Source organism: Dasypus novemcinctus, chromosome 13 (assembly GCF_030445035.2).
Source record: "Dasypus novemcinctus isolate mDasNov1 chromosome 13, mDasNov1.1.hap2, whole genome shotgun sequence".
Lineage (NCBI taxonomy): Eukaryota > Metazoa > Chordata > Mammalia > Cingulata > Dasypodidae > Dasypus > Dasypus novemcinctus.
Genome location: NC_080685.1, coordinates 113,813,661 through 113,824,524, shown reverse-complemented (window position 1 = coordinate 113,824,524; position 10,864 = coordinate 113,813,661). Strand labels below are relative to the sequence as shown.

Below are 10,864 nucleotides of genomic sequence, written 5' to 3'. Positions count from 1 at the left end.
ATGGCCTCTTGCTGCCATGCTGCCCAATGATGGGTAAGACTGGTTGTATATCGGGTAAGACATATTGCTTATCGGGTACAGTCCTGACCTAAGACAGGCACAGCCCCCCCTCATTTGCCTTTGCTGCACACTCAATAAAACCCCTTCCCGAAAAAATCAGAGCCATCTACATCAGGGAAATGAGGCCTCTACTTCCCTCAGCTAGCCATACAATAAATACAGTGCTAATAAAAGAAAAAGGGAGGAGATATTGGGAGCAGTCAATATGAGTATACACTGAGTTCAGCAATGCCAGTAACATGGCCACCAGAACAGAGCCCACTTCCTTGTTCTTCTTCCTCCCTGCTCCTTTGTTCTCCATTTCCCGCCACTGTCCAGGCTGATAAAGCAGTGCACAGGCACAAGGCGTGAAACTGAAGTCTGCCTTCCACCCCAGTGACAGCAGCTACCAATCCCTGAACCCTGCCACTTACCCCAGCAACGGCGACAGCCAATCCCTAGCCTCCACTTCTCCCTATCCACTGTCCCTCCCCTTCCCAAGAGTATATATGCTTTGTTCCCTCAATAAAATTTTGCAGCTTGATCAGAACACTGTCTTGCTGTCATTCTTCATGTCTCTTGTCCCACCATTCTTTCTTGGCAGGTTTCAAGCCCTTGTTACCGTCCTGCAGGCCGGGACAAGTTTATATGGCTATGAGTCTCTAAAAAAGAGTTTGGAGGTTGTGAGAAGGATTGCCCTTATGCATAACTGAGCAGAGCCTAAGAGACAGATAAAGTAGATACAATCCCAGATATTGGTTCTTTTGAGGGATAAAGAGACCCATGGGTTCTATGGTCATGGCAGATGGGGTTCACTGCCATGTCAGAGCTGGTGTTTCTGCGTGATGGAACTGGACTCAGATGGGATCCCTTTTCACAAGACTTTCATGCTACTTTACTGGAATTGTAGTTGGAGTTGGGGTTTAAGATATATTTAGGGGATTTGAATCTCTGGACTGACAATATGATAGCCAGGCCCTGAGCCTCAACAGACTTCAGCTCCTACACTCTGATTTAGTGGACTTACCCCACTCAGCTAACATGGAGTTGAAGAAGGTCAATCACCACACCATGGAGCCTAGAGTTCCTACAACTGAAAGCAGGAGGATGGCATCCAGTATCCATGTGGAATCTAAGCCCCCACTTGACATAGATGTGCAATGGACATAACCAATCCAATGTCCACAGAGAAAATGTGGCATTGGTGTGAGAAGGGTGGCCATGGTGGCTGCTGGGTACGGGGAATGGGAGGAAGAGATGAGATGGGGAGGCGTTTTTGGGACTTGGAGTTGTCCTGGGTGGTGCTTCACGGACAACTACAGGACATTGTAGATACCCCCAGGGCCCACTGGATAGAACGTGGGAGAATGTGGGCTATGATGTGGACCATTGACTATGGGGTGCAGCGATGCCCAGAGATGTACTTACCAGGTGCAATGGATGTGTCAAGATGACGGGAGAGAGTGTTGCTGCGGGGAAAGTGGGGGGTGGGGGCAGTGGGGTTGAATGGGACTTCATATTTTTTGAATGTAATATTTTTTAAAAAAATGAATGAAAAATGAAAAAAAAAAGGTCCTTGACTCATTCATTATTATGCAATAATATAATGATATTTGACCATCTGGTATTCCATTTGACAATTCCTTACACTAACCCCATGGTCACAATCTAAACCCAGATTCTTAAGGGAGTTGTTGAAAGACAGGATATGCTACACTGGAATCACATTTATGTGAGTTGAATTTTTTCTGCTTTCCATTTCTAAACAAATAAAATGAAATAATATTAATAATGTCTTTATGGAGTTTGGGATATTTTCCCTAAATCGCTGTGGTTTGATTGCATGTAAACATAAATAGTTGATATGAAAATTGTATTAGTTATTCTACTAGATTGCACTTAATTTATTTTGATTAATTTCAAAATAAAAATCATTCTAGTACTTAATTATAATTATAATATATATTCACATATTTTGGAAAATTTATTTTAATATTGATTTCAAATTGTTACAATCTTTATCTCTACTGATTCATTTTTTGGACACTCACATAAAATATTGAATGTATTTTCATAATTTAATTATGAATAATTGACTTCATCAACAATATTAACATCATCCTTACCATAGCTCATTTTCTCTTTTAGTGATCAGAAAATATAGAGAGGTTAAAAATATTTTGTTATGCCAATATTCTCTATTAATCTATGTATTGCTTACACATACTTTGGAAATAATTATGTAATCTTAATTGTCTCATATATTCATAGATTTTTGCATCTGTAATGGATATTTATTATTTCACAACATCAACTTACACTTCTTTTGTTATTGGGTTTCTTTATTGTCTGAATTGAAATTTGTTTCAAATTTTATTGTGATACTTGCTTTTATTCTTACTAATTTTTTAAATTCCCAAACAAATTCATTCTAGTTTAAAAGGAATAACATTTTTATCCATTTTATTTATGTTCATATCTTACAAAATGAATAAAGTTAACTTCTGTTTTTCTTTTTTTGTCTCATACTTAAACTAGTTGAGCTTAATCAATTTGTGTGTTTGTCTTGATGTAACTGATTACTGCTCTTCCCAAGTTTTCTTTGGCTAGATGATCTCTTTAGATATTTTTTCCTACCAAAATGGCATATTACTGGTAAGTGCTTGCTTTCATTTATGATAAGTCTTTATTATGACATCTTCAAATTTGGAATTTTCTCTGTCCACTGACACTATCAATCTAATTATATAACGTAAGAGCTATCACTCTATGAAGGGAAGTATTTTCTCAAACATTTCTGGCTAATGCAACTACACATTTATTGGGCCAGTCTAAAATCATTTATTCTAAAAATTTGTTCCAAGAAATCTCAAAATTTTAAAAAAATGTATACTATAGAAATATATTTCCTTTAACTTTTCATTCATTTACTATTTAAAAGATCTCCACTAATAGATAAAATTCCATGGATTACCATAAAATTTAAAGAACATATTAGTAAAATTTAAGATTCTCTGGAGACAACCACATTAAATATCTAAAAGATGATTAGCAAATTCATTTCTAGTGGCTAATATTGGTTGAGGTATACTATTTACTCAGTAATTAAACATGAAGACATAGAGGTAGTATTCAGTTTGTCTTTGCCCTACAAAATTAAGACTTGCATTACCTGGTAATATATTCAATATTTTGTGTAAACCAGATGCCTGAAGTAAAATCAGTTAAAAATTAAATTATTCTTAACTATTGAAATGAATCTATTTGTTGCTTATATTGGTTTAAAGCAGTTTTCTTCAAATAATCTTAATGATAAATATTTATTGACAAGATATGAGTATATGGTAATTATTGCCTTATCATTTGGGTTATGAAATAGAGATGTAAGGACTAGAAAAAACTTATGGAATTCAATTCTTACATGTCTTAATTATTAGGAACATTGATTTTCATATTTTTTCTAGAATTTAGAAAAATGTTATAATAGCTGTATTTTTCATTCATGTAGCTAATTTCTCAAATAAATAAAATTACCTAACTTCTTTTATCTTAGATGATTCTGCTTTAATGAGTCCTGCAGTTTGCTCTTTCCTTCCTTGGTTCTCTTGCGAGAGGAGATTCCCATACGGCATGGAGAGAGGCAATTGGACGATGGTGACAGAGATTAATTTTATTGGGATACCTACCACCAGGGTCATTGGGGGTATCCTGTTCTTCATTTTTTTATTGGCTTACTTGGTGACTGTCCTTGGAAACACCCTCATAATTACCCTGATTCTTCTGGATTATAGGCTCCAATCCCCTATGTATTTTTTCCTTAGCAATCTCTCTTTCAGTGAAATATTAACCACCACGTGTGTTGTTCCCAAGATGCTGGCAGGCTTTCTGTTAGAGAAAAAGAGCATCTCAATTAATGGATGTCTTGCCCAGTTCTATTTCTTCTTCCTCTCTGGATGCACTGAGTTCATCCTTTTTGCCATCATGTCCTATGACCGTTATGTGGCCATTTGCAACCCCCTTCAGTACTCTATGATTATGACCAGTTCATTCTGTGTCCGTCTCATAATACTCTCCTGGGTAAGCAGCTTTCTCCTTATTCTCCCAACCACCATCTATAGGGCAAGGCTGCCATACTGTGGCCCCAATAAAATTGATCACTTTTTCTGTGACAGTGCTCCCCTCCTCCACTTGGCTTGTGCTGACATACATACCATTGAACTATTGGATTTCCTCAGTTCCCTTGTCCTGCTCATCAGCTCCCTGTCACTCACAGTAGTCTCCTATGCTTATATCATCTCCACCATTCTGAAGATACCTTCAGGACAAGGGCAATGCAAAGCCTTTGCCACCTGTGCCTCTCACTTCACTGTAGTCTCCATGGGCTATGGGGTCTCTATCTTTGTGTATGTTCGCCCATCACAAAAGAGCAGCCTCCACCTCAACAAGATACTCTTTATCTTCTCCAGTGTGATCACACCTCTCCTGAATCCCTTCATCTTCAGTCTACAAAATGAAACCATGAAAAATGCACTGAAGGACACCTTAACTAAGAGTCAGGGTTTCATCAAGTGGATGAAATCCTTGTGAGGGAATCATTGGGAATCATTCCAGACCTGAGAATTATCGGTCTTTTAGAGAATGAGTTCAGCAATTGATACAATAAATGGCAGTATGTCTATGCTAAGTCATCATATTATGTCCTGTCATAAGAATGTAGTCAAACTGGGCTCACATGCTTCTTATTCTTAAAATTCATGAATAAATATTAAATAAATTACTCTTGGTTTTGATAGTGACACTTAATTGATATGGTGATTGTGCTGTTGGTTAAGTGAAGACAAAACAATAGTAGAGTAGTAATGAAGTCCATATTTTTGTACATTGTTGGTTGAGTTGATATGTATCAGATTTGTAAAGAAGTGCACACATATGCACATAAACACAAACTCTCTTACACACTCACACACAATGAAATGTAATCAATGAATAAGTTGAGTTCTTTTTAAAATTAGCTCTTAGTGGCAATTATTATTAAAATCATTATTTTTCTTATTAAATTTAGATATATTTATGAATGACACTTTTCCATACACTTTGCTCTTTAACATTTGCATTTCCCTTTTATGTCAATTCAAGCATCATCTACTACATGAAGTACTTATTCTCATCCAGCTAGAAAGAAAGACTTCTCCAATGAACTTGATACATATCTTACTATTAATTTCATCACTTTAGAAATAGATGTAAGTCAAATAAACAATATCAAACCTTATATCATTGTCCTTTTAAATTTTTATTTTACCTTAACATTTATGTAGTTTTTATTTTTCCCAATAAATTATAATTTTCATATCCAGGAAAACATTAACCTCATAAGAATTTCAAACCCATTACTAGATAAAAATCCAAAAATACATAACTGGTGACTTGAATGTTTTGCCATCTTCTGTTTAAACTTTCTTCATGCATTGATATCGTCTTCAGATACATGGTAAACTGATTTTGCTCACATGTAGTAACACAATGAAGGGAAATCCTGAGTTTTATAATGATATTATCAATGAATTGAGGTTGATTTAATTCAAATTTGCAATGACCCAGAAAATTTCCTTATCTGACATTAGCTATACGATCATACCAGGACCAATCAAGTTTTTGTACAGTTTTGAGAGGAACTAATTTCTAGGAGAAGAGATTTCCTTGTCATGCATAAAACAGATGTGTGCTAAAGAAAACCTCAATTGTCTTCTCTTCCTTACCTCCATACAATAAATCCACCACTGATTTATATAATCATATTATCACTTACACTGCCATATATTTCATCTATCCTTTTCACAGTAGATAAGGAAAGCATGCAATATTGACAAATTTGGGCTCCTTTTGAGAATAAAATGGGGTTATGAAAAGACAGTTGTAAAGAAATACTTTCCAGTGGCATATCTTATCTTCTGGTCAACCTGCCAGTGAGAGAATAGAAAAGCATTCCACATGACTTCCTGTTCCAAACAAGGCATACTAGATGATACTCTTTCTTATTGGAGATGCCCAGATACATATCTTGAGTTCTACCATCTTTGAATCAAATAATGTAAATTTTCAAAATACATATTGTGTGATATAGGAAGAATAATTTGTACCCATTTAGTTGAGGGAAAAAATGGAAGCAATATAGTGTTCCACATTATATTCATATACTACTGCAATATAGGAAAAATAAGGCCAATAAGAGAAATTGTCATATTAATTTATTGACCATTGGCCTTCAGAAAAAGTGTTTTCTCAGTCAGTTAACCTGGATGTCCCCGATTTAGCCTTTTCTAAGTATTCTTCTCCCATGTCCTCCAGGTAAAATTTTTAAACAAGTCAATTTTACTGATACATATTAATAAGCACATGATTTATCCCAAGTGTACAATCAATGGTATTTGGTATAATCACATAGTTGTGTGTTCATCACTTCAATCATTATTAAAACATTTTCATTATTTCAATAATAAATAATAATAAACAACAAACAAACAAATAAGAACATTGCTCACCTCTCCATTTCTGCTTCCCGTGCTATACATAGCTGCTATTTCTGGCTACTTTTGCACAATCATTTATTTGCTTATTAAGCAGGTTTATTGAGGTATGTTCACATATTATATGATCTATCCTAAGTGTAAAATCAAATGGCTAATTTTAACAGTTAAAAAATCCTTTATTATAAAATTGTAAAATAAATAGAAAAAAGGATTGAAGGAAATTACAAATTTTAAATGAGAGTGCAAAGCCAGGATAGATTTTATATAATCAATTATAAAAATGGATAGCAGTAGCATAGCAACAAATGTTTATAAATGCAAATAGTAATTCAAATAAAACAAATTAATTATAACATAATTCTAATTTTTATATTACAGCTCAAACAATTGGACATAATCTTTAAGAATGAAATAAATTATTGGTTTAGTTATTTAATTTCCATTTAGGACAAAATTTTTTCTAGATAACCAAATTCCTATTTGGGAATTCTTCACATCTTATTGGAATGAATTACACAAATAACTTGCCAATTCATAGTTTTATAAGGCAGAAAAACTAAAAATCTTTTTCAATAGTAGTCATGCAAAATCATTATTGATCCAGATAGATTATTTTAATTAAAAAGTATTTTTAAAAAGGTTAAAAAAAAATGAAGTATCCAAGAATTTAACTCTTTTCTAGCCCTTCCCTATTAAAAGCAAGTGTTCATTTTGCATGAAAAATAATTACAGAATTAGAGAACAGGAACAATTTGCCACTGCACTGAGTAATTATTGTTCATATATGATAATGTTGTTATTTTACATTTATCTGGTCTTCCTCAGCTATTTTTTGGTTAGTATTTCTTTGAAATACCTTTTTCTAGCCTTTCACTATTAACCTTACATCTCAGGTGGGTCTATTGTAGACAGCATATAACTGGCTCATATTTTTTTATCCATTCTATCAGTCTATGTTTTTTGATTGGGGAGTTCAATCCATTAACATTCAGCATTACTACTGTAAAGGCATTACTTCATCCATTTTGTCCTTCTCTTCTCTACTGTCATATCACTCTAATATCTGTCTTATGCTTTACCCTTCCTAATAATCTTCATTTTTAAACTATCTCCAAGTCTCTTGCCTTTGTTTTTTCCTATGAAGCTTCAGATCTCTTGCAAATCTGGTCTTTAGTAAAATATTCTATCACTTTTTGTCTGAAGATTTTGAACTCACCATTTTTTAAAACGTATTTATTTTATTTTTATTAGTTTTAATATTTTTTATTTTTTAAAAAGATATTTAGATTACTTAAAATGTTACATAAAAATATAATGAATTCCTGTATGTCCCACTCCCCATACCTCCCACTTTTCCCCACATTAACAACTTCTTTCATTAGTGTGGTACATTCATTCCAATTGATGAACACATGTTGAAGCATGGCCACTAAGCATGGATTATAGTTTACATTGTAGTTTTCATTCTCTTCCACTTCAACTTACATTCTGTAAGTTATGGCAGGATATATATGGCCTGTGTCTGTCATTGCAATGTCATTCTGGACAATTCCAAGCCTCCAAACTGCCCCCTATATTACACCTTATTTTCCCTCTTTCTGCCTTCAGCACCTCCAGTGGCCACTGTCTCATTTTTGAAGGACTGCTTTGCTAGATACAGAGCTCTTGGCTTGCAGTTTTTCTCTTTCAGTACCTTAAATACAGCATAACACTTTCTTCTCTCCTCCATGGTTTCTGATGAGAGGTTGGCACTTAATCTTATCATGTTTCCTTTGTATGTGATGCTTTGCTTTCCTCTTGCTGCTTTCAGAATCCTCTCTATATCCATGATATTTGATATTCTGAATACTAGGTGTCTCAGGGTAAGTCTATTCAGGTTTATTCTGTTTGGGGTGCATTGTCCTTCTTGGATAGTCATATCTATGTCCTTCATAAGATTTGGGAAGTTTTTGGTCATTAGTTTCTCAAATATTCCTTCTGTCCCCTTTCCATTCTCTTCTCCTTCTGGGACACTAATAATGCAAATATTTATGTGTTATTTTGTCATTCAATTTCCTGAGACTCTTCCATTTTTTTCCATTCTCTTCTTTTTCTATTCTCCTTTCTTTTCCAGTTCAGACATTGTCTTCAAAATCATGAATTCTGTCTTCAAGCAATTCAAATCTCTTATGTGCCTTTAATGAATTTTTAATCGCGCCCACCATGTCTTTCATTCCCATAAGGTCTTTTAATTTTCCTTGCAGACTTTCAAATTGTTCTTCATGCTCTCCCAGTGTCTTCTGAATATCTTTTATTTCTTTAGTCATATTTTCTTTAAATTATTTGAAGTGATTTAAAAGAGTTGTATAATTATTATTGCTTAATTGTACTAAGCCTTGTATCTCATCAGGATATTTGGTTTGTTCTTGTGACTGGGCCATGTATATTTCCTAGTATGGCTTGTAATTTCTTGTTGATTTGCAGGCATCCAAATATATTGGTGAAGTTACTCTGATGGCTAATTTCTCTCTCTTGCCTATTGTTTTTTTTCATAGCTCTTCCTTAATATTTGGTTCAACTTATTCTCAGTTTTTAAATTGCCCAGCTTAAGTTTTCTTAAATCAGGCCATGTACTCACCAGTGGGGCATTGATTTTCTCCCAAGGGTTGGCTATAGAAAGGTCAAACAGTTTTTGTCTATGCATTTCCCAGACTTACCAGGAGATGGCACTAGTAGCACACCTTTTTATGAAGGTGTTTCAGTCTCAGCTTTCCTATTTCCATGTGTTGAATCTCCAGATAGGGATTCAAAGAGGGCTCTGCTAGCTGAATTTACTGAAGAAAACACCCCTAATCTCCCATCCCTTTTCCCTTAAAACAGCTGACAGGGAGGAACATGTCTGCTCCCCTCTCAGCTGTGATGAACCAGTTGTTTCACCACAGCTTAATATCTTGGGGTGGGGGAGAGGAGACCTTCCTGGCCTCCATGGGGACTTGGTAACTCATATTTGTCATTTCAGTTCTTTCATCTGTATGTCACTCACCCTCCTGAGAGTTGTGCAGCACTGTCCTGGTCTGCTGACCCCCAAAGCAGGTCCCTTGGACAGATTCTGGCTCTTTCACCATGGTTTTTATGAGAGCATTCAGTTCTGCCTGTTAGTCTATTTCCATATTCCCATAATCCTTCCTCCAGTACATTTTAGAAAAAGTATTTTGCAAGGAAACTTTAGCAAAGGAACTCAACCCTGCAAAATATGCTTCCTTTTTGGTTTTCAGCTGCAGCCAACATGCTGGCACACCTGGCTTCGTGTTTCCTGATCAAACAGTTCATTCTAATATTACTTGGATATAGTTCATTTTCTTGTTGAGGATTTGGTTGGAAGGGGGATTACTTTGCTAAATAGAAACTTCAGAGAAGTTGTTTATTTTTTCCATTGCACTTCATCACTGTACTTTGAGTTCATGTCACCACACCCAGGGTTATACATAATCCCTTAATCTCAGCTTCTATAAATGGATCTCAGCCTCTGTCTGGCCTCTAAGTGTTGTTAAAAAAAAATTGGTTGGCATAGTGAGATATGTGGTAATAATTGTTTTGCTGAGTGAGGCAGGGCAGATACAAATATATTTTCATGGTATATTGTTCACAGGTTTGTATCAGAGTTGGTGTATGCTTTTAAATGGAGCCATCTTGACTTTGTGATTTAGAAGATACACAGTCAGAAGTTGAGTGGAACAATTACTGGATTTTCCCACACTTTGCTATAGCTTCTAGGATTTCAGAGTTGTAGATTAACTGTACAGTTCCAAAGGTATATGAAGCTGCCCACCATGAATGATAAACTATCTATGAGAATAAATGGCTTTCCATAATGATGCTGTTTCCCAGTCTTCCTTCTGCTCCCTTTTTTTCAGGTTTGCCTGTTTGAATAATTACTTTCCCAACCTGATTCCCTCCCCACTGAAGGGCACAAGATTTATTCAAACCACTGTGATGTACTAAAACTTTCCTAGTGAATTTCCCAAAAGCTCAGAATTCACTGAAAAATAAAAAACAAAAGAAGATAATTTAATGAATTTCTCTACATCTCCATATTAAAAGTGGCCAGCTGCCCAGTCTGAAAATCCTCACAATCTTGTAGCATAAAAATATTGCTAGATCCATTATTTTGGGCATATCACTTGCAGTACATTGATTTTAGTAACCAAAATCTGTATTGGAGGGCTGCTGCAAGTGACAAAACTCAATTCTAAATCAGTCAGGGGAAAGAAAGTATTTTGATGGCTCAGAGACTCCTACAAGGAATTCAGTAAGCA

The 10,864-nt window shown here is 35.1% G+C and overlaps 1 protein-coding gene across 1 annotated transcript; it reads left to right on the top strand.

Annotated features, from left to right (window-relative positions):
* The first annotated feature begins 4,020 nt into the window (after positions 1-4,020).
* On the top strand, positions 4,021-4,626 carry LOC131280828 (olfactory receptor 6M1-like). The gene has a single exon (XM_058309344.1). It carries the CDS (start codon positions 4,021-4,023, stop codon positions 4,624-4,626), a length of 606 nt encoding a protein of 201 aa, XP_058165327.1.
* The last annotated feature ends 6,238 nt before the right edge of the window (positions 4,627-10,864 follow it).